The sequence below is a fragment of the Bombina bombina genome, chromosome 2, assembly GCF_027579735.1.
Source record: "Bombina bombina isolate aBomBom1 chromosome 2, aBomBom1.pri, whole genome shotgun sequence".
Taxonomy (NCBI): domain Eukaryota; kingdom Metazoa; phylum Chordata; class Amphibia; order Anura; family Bombinatoridae; genus Bombina; species Bombina bombina.
In genome coordinates this window covers 838,515,817-838,539,749 of record NC_069500.1, presented here as the reverse complement: position 1 = coordinate 838,539,749, position 23,933 = coordinate 838,515,817, and the positions used below count along the sequence as shown (strand labels likewise).

The 23,933-nt window shown below is 41.1% G+C and overlaps 1 protein-coding gene across 2 annotated transcripts in view; it reads right to left on the bottom strand.

Annotated features, from left to right (window-relative positions):
* The window catches only part of KDM4B (lysine demethylase 4B), a 233,457-nt gene that overhangs the window by 20,505 nt on the left and 189,019 nt on the right, over positions 1 to 23,933 (bottom strand). For both annotated transcript variants that reach the window (XM_053703174.1, XM_053703173.1), the window contains 3 exons: positions 17,028 to 17,422; positions 1,987 to 2,101; positions 1,493 to 1,671 (listed from right to left, as the gene is read on the bottom strand). In XM_053703174.1, coding sequence (XP_053559149.1) covers positions 1,493 to 1,671; positions 1,987 to 2,101; positions 17,028 to 17,422 — 689 coding nt within the window. The remainder of the gene's footprint in view (positions 1 to 1,492; positions 1,672 to 1,986; positions 2,102 to 17,027; positions 17,423 to 23,933) is intronic.

The following is a 23,933-nucleotide window of genomic DNA, read 5'->3' as shown; positions in this document are numbered from 1 at the left end:
CCTCTGATTTACTTGTATCTTCGGAGACAAGTCTGTATAGTCCCCATTCCACTGACTGAGCATGCACAGTTGTAATGGTCTTAGATGAATGCGCGCAAAAGGAACTATGTCCATTGCCGCTACCATCAAACCGATCACTTCCATGCACTGCGCTATGGAAGGAAGAGGAACGGAATGAAGTATCCGACAAGAGTCTAGAAGTTTTGGTTTTCTGGCCTCTGTCAGAAAAATCCTCATTTCTAAGGAGTCTATTATTGTTCCCAAGAAGGGAACCCTTGTTGACGGAGATAGAGAACTCTTTTCCACGTTCACTTTCCATCCGTGAGATCTGAGAAAGGCCAGGACAATGTCCGTGTGAGCCTTTGCTTGAGGAAGGGACGACGCTTGAATCAGAATGTCGTCCAAGTAAGGTACTACAGCAATGCCCCTTGGTCTTAGCACAGCTAGAAGGGACCCTAGTACCTTTGTGAAAATCCTTGGAGCAGTGGCTAATCCGAAAGGAAGCGCCACGAACTGGTAATGCTTGTCCAGGAATGCGAACCTTAGGAACCGATGATGTTCCTTGTGGATAGGAATATGTAGATACGCATCCTTTAAATCCACTGTGGTCATGAATTGACCTTCCTGGATGGAAGGAAGAATAGTTTGAATGGTTTCCATCTTGAACGATGGAACCTTGAGAAACTTGTTTAAGATCTTGAGATCTAAGATTGGTCTGAATGTTCCCTCTTTTTTGGGAACTATGAACAGATTGAATAATAAAAACTACAGTTAAACACTAAAAAACTCTAAGCCATCTCCGTGGAGATGTTGCCTGTACAACGGCAAAGAGAATGACTGGGGTAGGCGGAGCCTAGGAGGGATCATGTGACCAGCTTTGCTGGGCTCTTTGCCATTTCCTGTTGGGGAAGAGAATATCCCACAAGTAAGGATGACGCCGTGGACCGGACACACCTATGTTGGAGAAAGAGAATTTTGGGGTTTCAAGTCCCTTTAAATGGACCTACTCCAGGAGACAAACTCAGCAGGACTGAAATTATTCTTGAGAACATGAGAGAAATATATAGATAATTTAGTGGAAAATGACCCATAATGAACAAATTCCCCAACAATAAGCGACATATAGCAAAATGCACTAGCTCCAGTATTTACAGACCATAAATATACATAAAAAGCTGTGCTGAATAGCCTTTAAAATCCAGAACAGTCATACGGTTGCCGACCAGACCTATTTACATACATAACCACAGTCTACTTACCCTAGGGCATGCTGTACATAGTGGGTCACAATTCTTTCTTCAACAGTGTAAAACAAACTTTATAGCTGCAGCCTTTTATTAAGTATAAGTGGAGGAACTCTAAAGTGTATGTACTAATAAGGCAGCACGCTCATAAGTGCTGGGATAACTAATGTACCACAAAGTGTGAGAAAAAGCAGGGAACAAATCTCATGGTTTGTGATTTTTGTAACCAAATGAAAATTGTGCATTACCTGTGTGTATGGGAAAAATAGAGAGCACACAGCGCAGTAAGGCTCTATCAAGGCAGCAGCAGCATTGAACTTTCTCTCTGCTAGAAAGTTTGGAGCCTTGTTCTTCCAGAGGTGAGAAAGAAGTGTGCGGAGGGCTTCAGGATCACTAACATCATCTTCACCAGAGAATGGTATAGAATCTAGAAAGATTTGAGGTAAAAGAAAGGTGACACATTGGAGTGGAGTTTGTATGTTTGAGAAGTCATTTAGATGTAGGGTGACCATATCGCCACTTTAAAAAGGGACACATATGAAAAATACATATGTCAGGCTATTTTTAAGGTTTGTTTAAAGAAATGTTTTGTGTAAGAACCCTGACATGTATTTTTCATATGTGTCCCTTTTTACAGCGGCAGTATGGTCAGCCTATTTAGATGGTAAAGAAAGGAGAAAATGGATGAAACAGTTTGTGAAAGAGATAGTAAGAAAACAATGTGAGAATGAAGAACACTCACCATCATCACTAGAGACCTCTTGTTTAACAACAGACATAGGGGAGCGGGTAGGTGGTCTACCAAGGGGGTGACGTCTGCTCTTTTTTATTTCCATCTTTGAAAACATGCTAGGTGTCTTTAAGATAAACAAATAAATGCATTAGGGGGGAATTAATTTCCCAACTTATTATTATGCAAAAAATTATTTATGATTACATGATAAAGGTCTTTCTTCCATGGTGGTGAGAGTCCACAAGCCATAACAGGGGTTAAACTCCCTCCACCAAAAGGCAGGCAAAAATTACCCAACACATCAAGAGCTTTAATCCCTTCTACTTCCTGATTCCCCTCAGTCTGTAGTATAGCCAAGAAAGTAGAAGAAACAGAAGAGCAAGAAGAACAAAGCAGCGTAATGAGGGTCATGTAGGACATTCTAAAACCATCAGATAAAATACTAAAAATATTGAGTGGGTCTCGTGGACTCTCACCAACATTAAATAAATTGATCAGGTATGCATATATTATGTTTTCTTTCATAAGGTGGGGAGAGTCCATGAGCCATGACAGTTGGGATCCAATACCCAAGCCATAGCGTCCACTATAACATAACAAAGGGTGGGAAAAAAATTAAAATTGGGAATAAATTAAAATTGGGAATAAATTTAAATAAAAAAAAATAAATAAAAAAAAAGCAGGCACATCATTGACAAGACACTATTTGCCTGGAAAACCTTTCTGCCAAAAGCAGCCTCCAAAGAGGCAAAAACATCAATATGAAACATCAATATAAACATGATAAAACGTTGTGACAGTATGGAGAGAAGGCCAAGTAGCAGCTTTGCAAATCTGTTTAATCCTGGTAGCCCAAGAGGTGGAACAGATCTAGTGGAATGACCTGTGATACAAGGTGGTGGTGATCTCCCCGCCTTCAAGTAAGACTTGCAAATCAATGGCTTTAACCAGGAAGCCAAAGAAACGGCAGAAGTTTTTTAACCCTTACGTTGTCCTGAAAAATACAACCTTCTGTAAGAAATCATAGTGAGTTCTCAACACTGCCTTGTTCTGATGGAACACTAAATAAGGAGACTCACAAGATAAAGCAGAAAGCTCAGAAGCCCTTCTTGCTGACAAAATGGCCAAATTAAATAAGGTTTTCCAAGACAAGAGTTGAACATACGTTCAAAAGTACAAACTTGTAAGGATCTCAGGACCAGATTGAGATTCCATGGAGGAGACACTGCTCTAACTACTGGTCTAATTCTAAGCAGAGCCTTAAAGGGACAGTCTAGTCAAAATTAAACTTTCATGATTCAGATAGGGCATTAAAAGTTAAACAACTTTCCAATTGACTTTTATAATTAAATTTGCTTTGTTCCCTTGGTGGTATTTTTAAAAAGCTCAAACTGATTTCTAAACCGTTGAAAACCGCCTCTTAGCTCAGAGCATTGTGAAAGTTTTTCACAGACAGTACTAGTTCATGTGTGTCATATAGATAACATTGTGCTCACTCCCATTCAGTTATTTAGGAGTCTGCACTGATTGGCTAAACTGAATGTCTGTCAAAAGCACTGAGATAAGGGGGCAGTCTGCAGGCTTAGATACAAGGTAATCACAGAGGTAAAACATATATTAATATCACTGTGTTGGTTATGCAAAACTAGAGAATGGGTAATAAAGGGATTATCTATCTTTTTAAACAATAACAATTCTGGTGTAGACTGTCCCGTTAACAAAGGTTTGGATATCGGGCATTTTAGCAAGTTTTTTTATGGTACGAAATGGAAAGAGCTCAAATTTGACCCTTCAAAGAACTGGCTGATAAACCTTTATCTAACCCATCCTGAAGGAATTGCAAAATCCTAGGAATTCGAATTGAAACCCAAGGAAACCCTGAGATTCACAGCAAGATAGAAACCCCTTTAAAGTCTTGCAATAAATGTTCCTGGTAATAGGTTTCCTAGCCTAAATAAGCGTGTTAACAACTAACTGAAAATCCATGCTGAAGAAGAACTAAGCGTTCAATTTCCATGCCATCAAATTTAGAGACTTTAAATCTGTATGTATGAACGGATCTTGCGACAGAAGGACTCGATGTAATGGAAGTAGTGACAGAAGTAGTAATCTTTACTAGATCTGCATACCAGGTCCTGCGTGACAAGGCTGGAGGAATTAGGATTACTGGGGAGCCCCCCTGTTTGATCCAGGCCATAACTCGAGGAAGCAGAACAAGGAGGATGATACAAGTACATCAGGATAAGATCAAGGAACCACCAACGCATCTATGAGAGTCAATTGAGGTACCCTTGATCTGAAACAGTATCTTGGAAGTTTGTGATTCAGACAATATGCTATCATGTCCATCTCCGGTCTCCCCCAACCAATTACAATCTGATCGAACACCTCTTGGCTCAGAAAAAAAGCCTCACAATTGTAGACTCCCGGAATGTGAATTGCTGAAATTATGCACTGATGGAGTTCTGCACAAAAAAGAATGTGAGAGCCCTCCATTGCCAGAGAACTCTTGGTCCCCCTTGATGATTTATACAAGTCAAAGCCATGACGTTAACAGACAGAAATTTTAAATAGGTCTCTCTCTTGAGAAGAGGCCAACTCTGAAGGGCCCGGATAATCGCTCAAAGTTGTAATACATTGATTGGAAACCACTCCTCCTGAGGTGCCCAAACTCCCTGTGCCTTCTGACACCCCCAGACAGCCCCCCAGCCTGAAAGACTGATATTTGAAGCTGCAACCATCAGACATACAAACAAAATTAAAGTCTTGTATGAAGTGAAGCCTCCATTTTGAAGGTAGGGACCCTATGAAATTTGTTCAGAAACTTTAAGTCTAGAATAGGCCTGAAAGTACCTTCCTTTGTTGATACTATAAAGGGATTGGAATAGTACCCTAGGCATTCTGCCTTTGGAGCTGGCACAATATTCCCACAATTGGGCAGAAAGAAGCTACTCCCAGGTGGCAACTGGCACATAGAACAAGCTATTGAGCTGCTGTTCGTTCCTGGCAGACTGCTTCTCTTTCTGTTTTGCAATATTCCCATGTGTTCTAAGTCTTGAACATTAAAAGAAAACTGAAGCTTTTTTTTTTTTTTTTTTGGAAACATGGGCCAGAATGGACCTTCCTCAGGGTGGTCTGACTCAAAAACCTATTTTGAAGCCCTCTGAAATTATGTTTAATATCCAGAGATCACGAACAGATGTGAACCAGGCCTACTGAAACAGGTTTAGTCTGCCCACAACCAGAGATGACCAGAGCTGAAGTAGACAAGGACTTCTGTCTATAGCCACAAAGTCCTTCTAGCTAGGCCAATTTTTTGCATTCAAACTTCGGAAATAAAAGAATTTGCAACCTTGACCACCTTCAAGCAACCTTGTACATCTTCCAGTCAAATTTCCTCTGAAACTAACTCGGAAAGCAAGTCACACCACAAGTTGACCTCCCCTGTCACACAGGCAATGCTAACAGCTGTATTGAAAAAAAACCTTGCTTGTAAAAAAGCCTCTAGCTTCCTAGCCGTGGGATCTTTAAAAGAGGTACCATCTTCTAAAGGAATAGTGGTTCTTCTTGCCAGAGTAAACATTGTATCCGCCCATCTTTGGAATAGATTCCAGAGCTCAAAATGATTAGCGGGAACAGGACATATCTTTTTGAATTTAAAAGATGGGACAAACGGAATACCTGTTTTTTCCCATTCTTTAGAAATAACTTGAGAAATGGTGTCAGGAAACGAAAAAAAAAACTTATGCAGGTTTAGATATAGGTTTAAACAAGAGATCCAGTTATTTTCTAATTTTTCTATGAGGACAACTCCTGAACTCCCTGGGTCACTAAGCCCTCATATAAAAAAAGACTAAATGTTCCAGTCTGAACAGAAAAGGAGAAGGCTCTGAATATTGTTTAGAAACAGAATCCTGAACCTCTAAAAGAATTTGCCATCTGAAAATGAATATGAGTCAGTCGACTCAGATTCTTTATTAAGTTGGAGAACTCTCTTCTACTTTAAAGTACCAACATTGTTAGAGGTCCTCTCATAGCCGGGATACCACTTATCACTAGTTAGTATTCACCTGGAACTGAATAATCCACAATACTCTGCCTTGGAGAGCAAAGTCTGCTCTGTTTATTATAAAAAGTGCTGCGGGGGGCGTGTCCACGAAGTGACTCTGAGCGGTCGCATTTTTCTAGAGCTCCTGGGAGAAGAGCTAATAATATGCCAGTTATTGCTTGGTTTACACAGCATCAAGAGCCTGCACGACTGGATTCGTGAATATTACTGAACATTAATCAAAATTATACTTGTTTGCTGTATTAATGACCCCAGGGTCGGAAAAGGACACCTGAGGCCTGTAGTCGTGGCAAACTTGCAGGCAGCGCCTTCCCCCCAGCTTCTCTGGGGTGTTTGACCAGAGCTGTTCACACAACTATTTATTGCTGACACACGAGAGTGCTCGTAACTTTCTACAACATTACTGTTGACAGTGGACAACTACGCAAAATATCAGAAATTAGAAAGGCTGCTGAACACCATAACTACCATGAGAGGTAATACCCTTCCAGACAAATGGGACGTTTTTCTCATAAGGCTAGAGAACCTCTTTCAACCTCTCATTGAGAAAGCGCTATCTGAGAGTGAACTGCAGCTACTTATGGATAGATTACCACAGGCTACATCAATGATGAAAACTACGCAGCAAATTATTGCTCACAGACCTGAACCTTACACGAGGCCCATGAAGGTTGAATTCCTTAGCACTCAGATAAAGAAGGAGCCTTCTCAACGAGCTGATACTCTACTTTATCTATCTCTACCAACAGAGCAGCACGACTGGGCAGACAAAGCTTACCGGGGCTCTTCTGGTGCAAAGCGGCTTTTCCCGGCGCGGAGAGACGGGCTACAACAGCATGGTCTTCGTGTTAAGATGGCGCCTGATAAAATAGACGCATCGAGTAGCGGTGACGGAGGCCGCAAAGAAGGCGCGAAGGAGCCACCTTGTTCTCACACGAAGACAGCTCAGCTATTCCATCTGGACAGGCACTGGCCGAGACCGCTGGGGTTGCCTCTGGGCCTGGGGGGTGACTCCGGAGGGTCTGTGATTCCAGAGATCCTAAATCCCTCATTATACGGTGTTTCTCCAGAAATCACCAAGATCTATACCCTGCAAAATGGAGCACCGCACAGTGATCAAAGAACCAGCTACCGAGAAGGCCCACTAGGTAAGCACTTCAGCATTGCTCTGGCCGCGCCGGGATCAAGACCAAAAGCAGGACATTTAATAGGGGGTCTAGCTGTTACTTAACAACTTTTGCAAGAGTCAAGCAGGGATAAGACCCCTAGGACTATAACTAAATATTACAATCTGGCTATGCCTTAAGTTAAAGAAAGTTTTGTTCTCTTTGTAGATATTCTGTTTAGGAATGTTATTCATTATGCACATAGGGCTCAAATTTGTTTATGTAGCATTGCATGATATAACCAGCACACTTCAACTCTTATGTATATAAACCCTCTATAGCTTCATATGCACGATAATTAGTTAAAGGAAAGTAGAATCACCAGTGGGATGTCTGTATCATATATTTTTATTTTAATGTGAGTTTTTAAACAGTATGTCGCTGGGTGAAGTGTTATAATCCTTTCTCAAACTAGGCAAATATATGTACATCGTGGGGGTTAAGGGGGGGCCCCTAAGAGGACACTGCTCAAGTTATATAGAAGGAAGGACACTGGATCTTACAAAAAGCTGTGTCATTAGGTAGTGCAGACTCACATAAACTGTCAGGTCGGGCAGTCCGCGGCCGGGACCGCGAGACAGACACAAGGCACATGGCATTTGGCATCCATGATAACACTACCAACTTTAGGCATATATGTAAATTGTAATAGGATAGTATACCACCCATAATTAATCACCTTTCTCTTTTTCCTTTAATGTTCATTCTCTCCAAATATGGTATCCCAATCTGTACCTCCAGAATGACCCCACAGATAAACTTGCATAAAAGGGAAGTTTGGTTTTTTCTACTGGGTTTTGTACAACTTTCTTAGGATAAATACAGTAGGCGTAGCTTCTAATTCTTACACTACCAGGTCACAATGGTTTATTGTATTAAATTTATATTGAAGCTGTTCAACGGTTAATAAAATGTGTCAAGACGTTATGCCCATACATTATGTTCAGCTCAGGTTTAAGTATCTGGAATACAACTTGTTTATATCATACTTGTCATGATTTTAGGCGTAGCTTCTAATTCTTACACTACCAGGTCACAATGGTTTATTGTATTAAATTTATATTGAAGCTGTTCAACGGTTAATAAAATGTGTCAAGACGTTATGCCCATACATTATGTTCAGCTCAGGTTTAAGTATCTGGAATACAACTTGTTTATATCATACTTGTAATGATTTTGTCAAAGTTAGATACTTTTTGTTCTTTGCGTAATAATATCCCCTGGACTCTAGCTATATCACCTGAAAGGTCCAAGAGTGACCTAATATATTACAGTTGGGGAAGAAAAATGAGGACTTTAAAGCAAATTATTCACTCTTACTACAAAATGTAGATATTATATTGCATACTGTTTATAAATATTGTATGTTTTTTTTTTCTCTTTCTCCTCAATAAAAAAAAAAAAAAAAAAAAAAAAAAAAAAAAGTGCTGCGGTTATATAGTATACATCACATACATTGTAAATTGACACAGAGGGCCTTCATATACACCCATTATTACAAGTTAGTTAGTGGAAAGTTACAAAACTTTCGACATGAAATTGCTTATGGAAGAGGCAAAAAAACTTAGACATTCGTCCTTGGTATAAGATAAGGAAGAAATGTGGTGAGACCATGTTGATACTAACAGGTGCAAAGTTACGGTTAGCAACGAGATAAAAATGTAATTCCAGCAGAACAAATGTCAGCAGACTAAGCTTGAGAATAACAACAACAAAATAAGTTGAGAAAAACAATAGTTCAGAAATGCTGAATAGATACAAAATGGAGGCAGGTTGGTTACATATACTCTTACAAGCAGCCTGGTCAGAAAATGCAGAAACAATGCCTCCTGTGTAAGACGTTTGCGCTTACCTGAAGGCAGCATAACCCCCAATACCTCTTTAATCTGAGAATGAAGGTAATGCTTAAAATCACAGGGGAAATCTAAATTTCCTCCATAGGATGTACACTCAGGAGGGAGGCATGTCCCCTGAGAGGGGAAAGCATGTAGTACAGGTTAAGAGTTTGTAATCCCCTTTATGCAACTTTGACATAATTGTTCAGACCTGAACAACTTTGCAAACACTTGGTCAGAGATAATATCCATAGGTCCTTCCTCGGAAAGGACAAGATGATTATTAGAAGTGGGGACAGCTTTAGACTGCTCCATATTAGAATAATAAAGGAGACATACTGAAACAAATATAGCAGGTAATATGATACAATATAGGTTTCTATGAACTCCTAGGATTCGCTAATATTTCAACTCAAATGATAACCTGACAGTGACTATGATAGTTGTATATATAACAATAGTGACTTATAAAACAAAGTCTATATAAATGTCCACCAGATAATTTGTAAAATATTCCAATTAAACATAAAATAAATACAGTGGATAGGAGGTGATCCCAGGTTTCCAAGCGACACATGATACAGCTGCTTCCCTTCAAAAATCCCAACCAGGTCTGAATGAAGATCTATAAACATCCAAAAGACAAAAGAGGATGCTTCATGTGTATATTAATCTATCAACCAACTGGTAACAGTAATAGACACAGGGTACTCCAATGAAGTAGCAGCACCCAAATGTGCTGATAGAGACGTTCTGGAGACCATCTCCCTAAACTCTGGCTGCTTTTCCCACACAGCAATGTCGGTATTCCACAGATAAAAATAAAAACACAATTTATGCTTACCTGATAAATTTATTTCTCTTGTGGTGTATCCAGTCCACGGATCATCCATTACTAGTGGGATATTCTCATTCCCAACAGGAAGTTGCAAGAGGACACCTACAGCAGAGCTGTAATATAGCTCCTCCCCTAACTGTCATAGCCAGTCATTCGACCGAAAACAAGCCGAGAAAGGAGGAACCATAGGGTGCAGTGGTTACTGTAGTTTAAATTTAAAAATTACCTGCCTTAAAATGACAGGGCGGGCCGTGGACTGGATACACCACAAGAGAAATAAATTTATCAGGTAAGCATAAATTGTGTTTTCTCTTGTAAGGTGTATCCAGTCCACGGATCATCCATTACTTGTGGGATACCAATACCAAAGCTAAAGTACACGGATGAAGGGAGGGACAAGGCAGGAACCACTGCCCGTAAAACCTCTCTCCCAAATATAGCCTCCGAAGAAGCAAAAGTATCAAATTTGTAAAATTTTGAAAAAATATGAAGCGAAGACCAAGTCGTCGCCTTGCAAATCTGATCAAAAGAAGCCTCATTTTTAAAGGCCCAAGTGGAAGCCACAGCTCTAGTGGAATGAGCTGTAATCCTTTCAGGAGGCTGCTGTCCAGCAGTCTCATAGGCCAAGCGGATTAAGCTTCTTAGTCAAAAAGAAAAAGAGGTTGCCGAAGCCTTTTGACCTCTCCTCTGTCCAGAGTAGACAACAAACAAAGCAGATGTTTGACGAAAATCTTTAGTAGCTTGTAAGTAAAATCTTTAGTAGCTTGTAAGTAAAAAAGCACGGACCACGTCCAGATTGTGTAACACAAGGATGGAACAACAATCTCTTGATTGATATTCTTGTTAGATACCACCTTAGGTAAGAACCCATATTTGGTACGCAGGACTACCTTATCCGTATGAAAAATCAGATAAGGAGAATCACATTGTAAGGCAGATAGCTCGGAGACTCTACGAGCCGAGGAAATAGCTACCAAAAAAAGAACTTTCCAAGATAAAAGCTTGATATCTATGGAATGAAGAGGTTCAAACGGAACTCCTTGAAGAACCTTAAGAACCAAGTTTAAGCTCCATGGTGGAGCAACAGGTTTAAACACAGGCTTGATTCTAACTAAAGCCTGACAAAATGCCTGAACGTCTGGAACATCTGCCAGATGCTTAAAGGGACAGTCAACCATAGAATTGTTATTGTTTTAAAAGATAGATAATCCCTTTATTACTCATTCCCCAGTTTTGCATAACCAACACAGTTATATTAATGTACTTTTTACCTTTGTGATTACCTTGTATCTAGGAACCTTCTTCCAGCCCCCTGATCACATGACTGTGATTGTTTATTATCTATTGTCTTAAATTTAGCATTGTATTGTGCTAGATCTTAAATAACCCTCTGTGCCTGAACACAGTGTTATCTATATAGCCCACGTGTACTTTCTGTCTCTTTGTGTTGAAAAGAGATTTAAAAAGCATGTGATAAGAGGCAGCCCTCAAAGGCTTAGAAATTAGCATATGAGCCTACCTATGTTTAGTTTAAACTAAGAATACCAAGAGAAAAAAGCAAATTTGATGATAAAAGTAAATTGGAAAGTCCATTAAAATTAAAAGTCCTATCTGAATAATGAAAGTTTAATTTATACTTGACTGTCCCTTTAACTAGCTGACAATCCTTTTTCCAAACCTTCTTGGAGAAAAGATAATATCCTAGCAATCCTGACCTTACTCCATGAGTAACCCTTGGATTCACACCAATAAAGATATCTACGCCATACCTTATGGTAAATTTTCCTGGTGACAGGCTTTCGTGCCTGTCTTAAGGTATCAATAACTGACTCGGAGAAGCCACGCTTTGATAAAATCAAGCGTTCAATCTCCAGGCAGTCAGCCTCAGAGAAATTAGATTTGGATGGTTGAAAGGACCCTGAAGTAGAAGGTCCTGTTTCAGAGGCAGAGACCATGGTGGAAAGGATGACATGTCCACTAGATCTGCATACCAGGTCCTGCGTGGCCACGCAGTTGCTATCAGAATCACTGATGCTCTCTCCTGCTTGATCTTGGCAATCAGTCGAGGGAGCAGAGGAAACGGTGGAAACACATAAGCCAGGTTGAAAGACCAGGGCGCTGCTAGAGCATCTATCAGTGTCGCCTTGGGATCCCTGGACCTGGATCCGTAACACGGAAGCTTGGCGTTCTGGCGAGACGCCATGAGATCCAGTTCTGGTTTGCCCCAACGATGAATCAGTTGTGCAAATACCTCCGGATGGAGTTCCCACTCTCCCGGATGAAAAGTCTGACGACTTAGAAAATCCGCCTCCCAGTGCTCTACACCTGGGATATGGATAGCTGATAGGTGGCAAGAGTGAATCTCTGCCCAGCAAATTATTTTTGAAACTTCTAACATCTCTAGGGAACTTATCGTTCCCCCTTGATGGTTGATGTAAGCTACAGTCGTGATGTTGTCCGACTGAAATCTGATGTACCTCAGAGTTGCTAACTGAGGCCAAGCCTGAAGAGCCTTGAATATCGCTCTTAGTTCCAGAATATTTAATGGAAGGAGAGACTCCTCCTGAGTCCACGATCCCTGAGCCTTCAGGGGAGTTCCAGACTGCACCCCAACCTAGAAGGCTGGCACCTGTCGTAACAACTGTCCAATCTGGCCTGCGAAAGGTCATACCTTTGGACAGATGGACCCGAGATAGCCACCAGAGAAGAGAATCCCTGGTCTCTTGGTCCAGATTCAGTTGAGGGGACAAATCTGTGTAATCCCCGTTCCACTGACTGAGCATGCATAGCGTGCAAACGGCACTATGTCCATTGCCGCTACCATTAAGCCGATTACTTCCATACACTGAACCACCGAAGGGCGCGGAATGGAATGAAGAACCCGGCAGGAATTTAGAAGCTTTGATAACCTCGACTCCGTCAGGTGAATTTTCATTTCTACAGAATCTATCAGAGTCCCTAGAAAGGAAACTCTTGTGAGTGGGGATAGAGAACTCTTTTCCTCGTTCACTTTCCACCCATGCAACCTCAGAAATGCCAGTACTACGTCCGTATGAGACTTGGCAATTTGGAAGTTTGACGCCTGTATCAGGATGTCGTCTAAATAAGGGGCTACTGCTATGCCCCGCAGCCTTAGGACCGCCATAAGCGACCCTAGAACCTTTGTAAAGATTCTTGGGGCTGTAGCTAATCCCAAGGGAAGAGCTACAACTGGTAATGCCTGTCTTGAAAGGCAAACCTGAGAAACCGATGATGATCTTTGTGTATCGGAATGTGAAGATAAGCATCCTTTAGATCCACTGTAGTCATATATTGATCCTCCTGGATCAGTGGTAGGATGGTACGAATAGTTTCCATCTTGAACGACGGAACTTTGAGGAATTTGTTTAAGATCTTTAGATCCAAAATTGGTCTGAAGGTTCCCTCTTTTTTGGGAACCACAAACAGATTTGAGTAAAAACCCTGTCCCTGTTCCTCCTTTGGAACTGGATGGATCACTCCCATAACTAGGAGGTCTTGTACACAGTGTAAGAATGCCTCTCTCTTTATCTGGTGTGCAGATAATTGTGAAAGGTGAAATCTCCCTTTTGGGGGGGAAGCTTTGAAGTCCAGAAGATATCCCTGGGATATAATTTCCAACGCCCAGGGATCCTGAACATCTCTTGCCCACGCCTGGGCAAATATATTTAACCACTCTCTCCTACAACGTCCTTGCTTGTTGAGAGTTGCAAGAGAATGACTGGCTATGACAGTTAGGGGAGGAGCTATATTACAGCTCTGCTGTGGGTGTCCTCTTGCAACTTCCTGTTGGGAATGAGAATATCCCACAAGTAATGGATGATCCGTGGACTGGATACACCTTACAAGAGAAAAGGTACTAACAAGTCAAAAAGAAATTTAGTCCAATATTTAATGTGACGAAAAGTATAATAATCTTTTACAAAACAGGCACATAAATGTGTGATAATGTGGGAACGTTATCAAGCATATATTGTTTTACAATAATAATCCTAGCCCGAGAGATTAGACACCCAGAGTAAAGCTCCTGATGTGGGGGTACTTTACCTCCTCAACTGGATCAAAATTGTAGAAGATTGCTCTGCAGATGGCCGCCACTGCACTGATAGGAAAGGAGAGAGGGCGGGAGCGTAACTCTAAGCGAGCAAAAAACATTAACCCCTCCACCCCCATAGCGCAAAGAGCAGCTGTTCTGTAGCAATCTTGTAAAAAAAACTCTCTCTGCAGCATTGTCATCTCTCACAGGTTCAGAGCATACCCGCACTAACCAAGGGTGTTAGTGTTAACAGCATCAACCACTTCAGCACTTCAAAGTATTATTAGACCCGTACTGTAACTTAGAAAAAACATGCCAAGTCCCTTGCGCTATGCTGAACAGCAACGGTTATAAGACAAACTATACTGTGCTGTCTCTCAGTCCCAGCATAGCCCTACATTAAAGGGACAGTTCAAAATGTTTATCGTTTAAAAATATAGATAATCCCTTTATTACCCATTCTCCAGTTTTGCACAACCAACATGGTTATACTAATATACTTTTAACCTCTGTGATTACCTTGTATCTTAAGCCTCTTTTGACAGCCCCTGATCACATGGCTATGTATTTATTATCTATTGACTTGCATTTTAGCCAATTAGTGCAGTATCAGCCACAACTCCACAGGAGAAAGCGCAATGTTATTTATATGGCCCACATGGATAAGCAGTCTCTTTTTGTGAAAAGCTAATAAAAAAAAGCATGTGATAAGAGGCTGTCTGTAGTGGCTTAGAAACAGGCAGACATGTAGAGGTTTAAATGTTATCAAGAATATTAATATAACAATGTTGGTTATGCAAAGGTGGGGAATGGGTACTAAAGGCGTTATTTATCTTTTTAAACAATAATAATAATTTTGGTGATGACTATCCCTTTAACCCGTTAAGGACCGACGTCGTACAGGGTACATCCTACAAAAAAATGTCCTTAACAACCAAGGACGTACCCTGTACGTCGTTGGTTACTTCAAGCGGTGGAAGCGATCCTGATCGCTTCCAGCCGCTTTCCTGTTATTGCAGTGATGCCTCGATATTGAGGCATCCTGCAATAACAGTTTATAGCCATCCCCGATGCAGAGAGCCACTCTGTGGCCCTCTCTGCATCGACATCGATGGCCACGATCGCTGGTGGGTGGGAGCCAATGTGGGAGGCCATCGGTGGGAGGAATTAGTCAGAGGGGGCGGGATCGAGGGCGGAGTCACCGGGAGCGCGTGTGCACGGGACAGGAGCGGGTGGGAACCGCTACACTATGGAACATTTAGCCAAAAAAGTGGGAGAGGAGGAGGGAGGGAATTGTGATCTAAGGTATCTGGGGTGGGGGGTTGGTTGGGTTGGGGGGAAGCTACACTACAGAAAAATAGGGAAAAAAACAAACCATTTTATTGTAAACTGGGTACTGCCAGTACCCAAGATGGCACAAAAAAAGGTAGAGGGGGAGGGCTAGAGAGCTGTTGGCGGGGGGGGGGGGATCCTACACAGCAGAATATGTTTGTTTTTAAAAAAAAAAAAAATATATCTTTTATTTTAGTACTGGCAGACTTTCTGCCAGTACTTAAGATGGCGGGGACAAATGAGGGGTGGGGGAGGAAAGAGCTGTTTGGGAGGGATCAGGGGGTGTGATGTGTCAGGTGGGAGGCTGATCTCTAAACTAAAGCTAAAATTAACCCTGCAAGCTACCTAATTAACCCCATTCACTGCTGGGCATAATACAAGTGTGGTGTGCAGCGGTATTTAGCGGCCTTCTAATTGCTAAAAAGCAACGCCAAACCCATATATGTCTGCTATTTCTGAACAAAGGGGATACCCGAGAGAAGAATTTACAACCATTTGTGCCATAATTGCACAAGCTGTGTGTAAATAATTTCAGTGAGGAACCTAAAGTTTGTGGAAAAGCTTGTGAAAAAGTGAACGATTTTTTTTATTTGATCGCATTTGGTGGTGAAATGGTTGCATGAATTATACCAAAATGGGCCTAGATCAATACTTTGGGTTGTCTACTAAAAAAAAAATATACATGTGAAGGGTTATTCAGGGATTCCTGACAGATATCAGTGTTACAATGTAACTATCGCTAATTTTGAAAGAAAGTGGTTTGGAAATAGCAAAGTGCTACTTGTATTTATTGCCCTATAACTTGCAAAAAAGCAAAGAACATGTAAACATTGGCTATTTCTAAACTCAGGACAAAATTTAGAAACTTTTTAGCATGGGTGTTTTTTGGTGGTTGTAGAGGAGTAACAGATTTTGGGGGTCAAAGTTAGAAAAAGTGTGTGTTTTTTAAATTTTTTCATAATATTTTATATATATTTTTTATAGTAAATTATACGATATGATGAAAATAATGGTATCTTTAGAAAGTCCATTTAATGGCGAGAAAAATGGTATATAATATGTGTGGGTACAGTAAATGAGTAAGAGGAAAATTACAGCTAAACACAAACACTGCAGAAATGTAAAAAAAAACTTTGTTTCCTAACGGACAGAAAATGGAAAAGTGCTGTGGTCCTTAAGGGGTTAAGGAGTCCCCTGGCTCTTAAGTACCCCATTGAAGTATTTACTAATAAAACTTGTGGCTGTGAGTCACACTACTGATCTTACCTGTATCCAGTAGTAAAGCCCCCATTCCTAGTTAGATTAAACTCGCTCAGGATATTGTTCAGGAAGTACTCTAACGCGGCCAACAGTAGGTGACTAGTGGTCCACTCCCAGCGACCACTGTGGAAGGCTAGTGGAAAACTCCTGTAGAAGAATTACATTCACTGGCCATGTTACTGCTATACACCCCTCTGCCCTGTTCTCAGTCCTGTGAGGGGGATAATGGGCCTCACTGCGTTTTGAGTACCCCACTCAGCACAAATATATCAGCTACGCGCCATTCACCTGTTTTCCTGTGAAGGCAAAAATTAAGACTGAGGGGAATTAGGAAGAGGGAGGGATTAAAGCTCTTCATGTGTTTTGGGTAATTGTTGCCTTCCTCCTGGTGGAGGGAGTTTTATCCCAACTGTTATGGCTCATGGACTCTCACTACCTTATGAAAGAAAATAATCTTAGAAACTTAGGTATCAGGCAGATCAGTTAAGTTACACACCTTAGTTTTTCCAACATGTTGGCGCACTTTAGCTGCTTCATCGCCTTGTGTTTCTTCTAATGGCTCCAAATCATTACAAGACTTGCTGTCTTTTGTAGCAAAGCGCTCAAAGGCTTCCTGACAGGACATCCGTGATTTGTCAAACACAACCTTTTTGGGCTGAGGGACCACATAAAGTGTGGGGATGATGGGACGAGGTTTAAACTTGCCCTCTCCAGAGAAGACCAAGGGACTTCTGATGAATGAGGCAATGCTGTTTATCTCTGGGGCATTGAGTAATAGGTCTGCTGGGAGTGGCTGAACTCCAGAACCTTCTCCTACATGCTTTTTTTTGTGCCTCTCCCCCTTCAGTTTTGGGGCACGAGGGCAACATTTTATGCCATCTGTCAAGTTACCTGTGAAGAGATTAAAAATAATTTATGTTATTAGTGGATGTCTGCTAAACAGGTAGCAGCAAGCAATATTTATTAATATTGGCAGACATGTAATTTTACCATTTTGATCTTTTCTAAGAATGTTTATTATTTATTTTATAGGTACCAATCCAGCAGAAATAAAAGAACATTGTTTCCCAGCCTTACCAGTACTGTTAACCCACAAAAAACATATGGCCTTATTCCACAATGCACACCACTCCATGGCAAAAATGAAATTCTATTTGCTACATGGCAGCTTGGATTAAAAATGAAATCAAAACATAGTAAAATAGTAGATGAAGTTGAAAGAATAAAGAAGTCTATTGAGTTCAACCTATACAAATCCACCAGGAAGTAGCAAAGATCCAAAACTCCCAGAGCCCTTAAAACCCATCCCCCCTTACTGGAAACTAGCCTGACGTCAAGCTAGAAAAGAAGAAGGTAGGAAAATAAATAAGAGCAATAAAAAAGGAGGATGATACTCAAACTGCTGCCAGAAAAAAAGTGGGTGGGGTCTTATGGACTCTCACCACCATGAAAGAAATTAATTTGTTAGGTTATTTTTTATAAAGGTTGTGTGAGTCCATGATCCATTACTCCTGGGAACTAATACCCAAGATGTGGAGTCCACGAGTAATCTGGGTGGGACCAGACTTATAATATTCCAAATACATTGGATGATTATTGTTATTTATGTATTTTTAAGTTTTCATGCAGAAAAAGTATATATAAAATAAATACTAAATGCCCACAAACGGCTGCCTGAAGAACTGATCTATCAAAAGCAGCTTCAGAAGACGCAAAAACATCCAAAATGAAAAAATATGGGCTAAAGTATGAGTGGCATGCTGTTTCGTGTGAGTAATAAGGGGTTTATAGTGGGTGTTTGCGTACGTCGGGGGTAGTCAAAAAAAGTTACAAACACATAAAAAAAATACATTTAAAAGTATAAATGTCTAAATATGTATGTGTATATATATATGTATATGTGTGTGTGTATACATATGTATTTATATGTGTATATATGTATTTAAAGATATATATATATATATATATATACACAGTAGAGTGCAGTTAACGCACCAGAGGGAGTGATAAATAGGGCTAGATTACGAGTGAAGCGCTATGTAAGGAAGACCAAAAAAACTGCCTTGCAAATGTATTTATTTATTTTCAAAGAGATTTATTAATGGGACACTAAACCCACATTTTTTCTTTCAAGATTCAGATAGAGCATGACATTTTAAGCAACTTTCTAATTTACTCCTATTATTACATTTTCTTTATTCTCTTGGTATCTTTATTTGAAATGCAAGAAAGTAAGTTTAGATGCCAGTCCATTTTTGGTGAACAACCTGGGTTGTTCTTGCTGATTGGTGTATAAATTCATCCACCAATAAAAAAGTGCTGTCCAGGGTCTGAACCAAAAAAGCTTAGATTCATAATTTTTCAAATAAAGATAGCAAGAGAACGAAGAAAATTTGATAATAGGAGTAAATTAAAAAGTTGCTTAAAATTGCATGCTCTATCTGAATCACGAAAGAAAATATTTGGGTTCAGTGTGCCTTTAAGATTTATCAAAAAAGTGTACAGAGTGTAACAAAAAAATACAAACTTGTCCAGAAATTCTACAATACTGTATATGTTATCCAACAGTTGGGAAAAGGGAGTGTCCATGACGGCAAATGAGATAAAGGCAAAGTTCTGGAGTTGGCGCCCTGACAAGGCAGGGTATGCTCTGTTAAGAAAATTTGCTTGAATTTCCAGTTTTTCAAATTTTAAGTACAAAGTTAACAATCAAAACAGTAAGTATTTTCCTGGAATATTAAAGACTGTGAAAGTTCAATACATCAAATTGAGTTAATTACAATAACAATATGTGAGTCAGATATGAGAACAACCAAAAAGTAAAACAGTATATCTTAAATAGTAGACAATAGTCCCAAAATAGTCAGTTCCAAACTTGTGTAGTGGGGGAACGAGAAGAGATTTAATAAAAATAAAAAGGGGGGGGGGGTGTAGAGGGAAGAAGGTAAGGGGATGATGAATTCAAAATCTGTGGGAAATAGCTGTATGTTATATGTAGAAATATGTAATAGCAGCCCATTTAGTGGTTATTGGCATGCCTTGCAAATTTAATCAACAAAGGCCTCATTGTTCAAGGCCAATAAGGAAGCAACTGATCTGGTAGAAAGGGCAGTAAACCATTTAGACGGAAGCTGAACCGCCACCAATTAAGCTTTAAGCAAAAAGCTTTAACCAAGAGGCTAACATAAAGGCAGTGGCAGGGCCGCCACTAGAAATTTTGGGGCCCCTGACTTAACCATTGATCAGGGCCCCCCCCCCCCTCTTTTGACATGTGCAATTTTTGACCAAGTGACTAAAACGTCTATACACTTTATTCTTGAGTGTCTATTTAAACTAGGAAATGTTGTAAAGGTAGTAACATAAAAACACACAGACACACTCATACACTGAAACACACACACTCACACATAAGGATTCACATATAGACACTCTAGCAGACACGCAAAGAAACACACTCAGACACAGACACCCAAACAGACACTTAGCACTTGTTTACATTGACCTGACAAGTAATGAGGTAAACTACAGTTTTGTAAAAAAAAAAGAGATTTAGAAAACAAAATATGGAGTTCTGATTATCTTTTTGTAAAGGAAGATGCCAACTAAATGATGACAACAGCATGCAGTGGCTGAAAGGAAGGGCCCTGAACTGCCTAATCAATCATTTAAAGGTTAAATGGTAGATTGGTGACTTCCGGAAAGGTCTCATTAGTCTCAAAGTCTGTAGAAAGATGTGAATAATCAGTAGTAAGGTAAAAAAATGTCCTAAAAAGGAACAGACAATGGACACACACACACACAAACTCAAACTTGCACATACACCCAAGGAAACACAGACAGAGACATCCTCATAAAACACACAAAGACATACACACACAGAGACACACACAGAAAACACACAAAGACATGCACACACAGAGAGACAACCACATAAAACACAGAAAGACATACACACACCCTCACTGAGACATCCACAGAAAACACACACCCTCACAGAGACATCCACAGAATACACAGACATACACACCCACCCTCACAGAGGCATCCAGAGAAAATACACAAAGACAAACATACACACACCCTCACAGAGACACCCATAGAAAAAGCTCAAAGACATATGCACACACCCTCACAGACATCCACAGAAAAATGCACAAAGACATACACACCCACCCTCACAGAGAGACCCACCGAAAAAAATACATACACACTCATAGAGACACAAACCAAAGCACAAAGACATAAACACAGACACCCACAGGAACACATTTACAGGAGGAAACATTTATGCACCTTGCATCCCCTAAATCAACGTTGTGTGACATGCATGATAAAAAAAAATTGCGGAAATTACAAGATCACTTTTTGAAGAATTATATTTGTAAATGTGCAAACAAAAATAATTCTGTGATTTCAAAATTGTACATTAATGATCTGGGTAGATGGCTAGATGAAGAAAAACAGAATTTATGTTTACCTGATAAATTTCTTTCTCCAACGGTGTGTCCGGTCCACGGCGTCATCCTTACTTGTGGGATATTCTCTTCCCCAACAGGAAATGGCAAAGAGCCCAGCAAAGCTGGTCACATGATCCCTCCTAGGCTCCGCCTACCCCAGTCATTCGACCGACGTTAAGGAGGAATATTTGCATAGGAGAAACCATATGGTACCGTGGTGACTGTAGTTAAAGAAAATAAAATATCAGACCTGATTAAAAAAACCAGGGCGGGCCGTGGACCGGACACACCGTTGGAGAAAGAAATTTATCAGGTAAACATAAATTCTGTTTTCTCCAACATAGGTGTGTCCGGTCCACGGCGTCATCCTTACTTGTGGGAACCAATACCAAAGCTTTAGGACACGGATGAAGGGAGGGAGCAAATCAGGTCACCTAAATGGAAGGCACCACGGCTTGCAAAACCTTTCTCCCAAAAATAGCCTCAGAAGAAGCAAAAGTATCAAACTTGTAAAATTTGGTAAAAGTGTGCAGTGAAGACCAAGTCGCTGCCCTACATATCTGATCAACAGAAGCCTCGTTCTTGAAGGCCCATGTGGAAGCCACAGCCCTAGTGGAATGAGCTGTGATTCTTTCGGGAGGCTGCCGTCCGGCAGTCTCGTAAGCCAATCTGATGATGCTTTTAATCCAAAAAGAGAGAGAGGTAGAAGTTGCTTTTTGACCTCTCCTTTTACCTGAATAAACAACAAACAAGGAAGATGTTTGTCTAAAATCCTTTGTAGCATCTAAATAGAATTTTAGAGCGCGAACAACATCCAAATTGTGCAACAAACGTTCCTTCTTTGAAACTGGTTTTGGACACAGAGAAGGTACGATAATCTCCTGGTTAATGTTTTTGTTAGAAACAACTTTTGGAAGAAAACCAGGTTTAGTACGTAAAACCACCTTATCTGCATGGAACACCAGATAAGGAGGAGAACACTGCAGAGCAGATAATTCTGAGACTCTTCTAGCAGAAGAAATCGCAACTAAAAACAAAACTTTCCAAGATAATAACTTAATATCAACGGAATGTAAGGGTTCAAACGGAACCCCCTGAAGAACTGAAAGAACTAAATTGAGACTCCAAGGAGGAGTCAAAGGTTTGTAAACAGGCTTGATTCTAACCAGAGCCTGAACAAAGGCTTGAACATCTGGCACAGCTGCCAGCTTTTTGTGAAGTAATACCGACAAGGCAGAAATCTGTCCCTTCAGGGAACTTGCAGATAATCCTTTTTCCAATCCTTCTTGAAGGAAGGATAGAATCCTAGGAATCTTAACCTTGTCCCAAGGGAATCCTTTAGATTCACACCAACAGATATATTTTTTCCAAATTTTGTGGTAAATCTTTCTAGTCACAGGCTTTCTGGCCTGAACAAGAGTATCGATCACAGAATCTGAGAATCCTCGCTTTGATAAAATCAAGCGTTCAATCTCCAAGCAGTCAGCTGGAGTGAAACCAGATTCGGATGTTCGAACGGACCCTGAACAAGAAGGTCTCGTCTCAAAGGTAGCTTCCAAGGTGGAGCCGATGACATATTCACCAGATCTGCATACCAAGTCCTGCGTGGCCACGCAGGAGCTATCAAGATCACCGACGCCCTCTCCTGCTTGATCCTGGCTATCAGCCTGGGGATGAGAGGAAATGGCGGGAACACATAAGCTAGTTTGAAGGTCCAAGGTGCTACTAGTGCATCCACTAGAGCCGCCTTGGGATCCCTGGATCTGGCCCCGTAGCAAGGAACTTTGAAGTTCTGACGAGAGGCCATCAGATCCATGTCTGGAATGCCCCACAGGTGAGTGACTTGGGCAAAGATTTCCGGATGGAGTTCCCACTCCCCCGGATGCAATGTCTGCCGACTCAGAAAATCCGCTTCCCAATTTTCCACTCCTGGGATGTGGATAGCAGACAGGTGGCAGGAGTGAGACTCCGCCCAAAGAATAATTTTGGTTACTTCTTCCATCGCTAGGGAACTCCTTGTTCCCCCCTGATGGTTGATGTACGCAACAGTCGTCATGTTGTCTGATTGAAACCGTATGAACCTGGTCCTCGCAAGCTGGGGCCAGGCCTGGAGCGCATTGAATATCGCTCTCAGTTCCAGAATATTTATCGGTAGAAGAGATTCTTCCCGAGACCAAAGACCCTGAGCTTTCAGGGATCCCCAGACCGCGCCCCAGCCTATCAGACTGGCGTCGGTCGTGACAATGACCCACTCTGGTCTGTGGAACATCATCCCTTGAGACAGATTGTCCAGGGACAGCCACCAACGGAGTGAGTCTCTGGTCCTCTGATTTACTTGTATCTTCGGAGACAAGTCTGTATAGTCCCCATTCCACTGACTGAGCATGCACAGTTGTAATGGTCTTAGATGAATGCGCGCAAAAGGAACTATGTCCATCGCCGCCACCATCAACCCGATCACTTCCATGCACTGAGCTATGGAAGGAAGAGGAACGGAATGAAGTATCCGACAAGAGTCCAGAAGCTTTGTTTTTCTGGCCTCTGTTAGAAAGATCCTCATTTCTAAGGAGTCTATAATTGTTCCCAAGAAGGGAACCCTTGTTGACGGGGATAGAGAACTCTTTTCCACGTTCACTTTCCAGCCGTGAGATCTGAGAAAGGCCAGGACAATGTCCGTGTGAGCCTTTGCTTGAGGAAGGGACGACGCTTGAATCAGAATGTCGTCCAGGTAAGGTACTACTGCAATGCCCCTTGGTCTTAGCACCGCTAGAAGGGACCCTAGTACCTTTGTGAAAATCCTTGGAGCAGTGGCTAATCCGAAAGGAAGCGCCACGAACTGGTAATGTTTGTCCAGGAATGCAAACCTTAGGAACCGATGATGTTCCTTGTGGATAGGAATATGTAGATACGCATCCTTTAAATCCACCGTGGTCATAAATTGACCT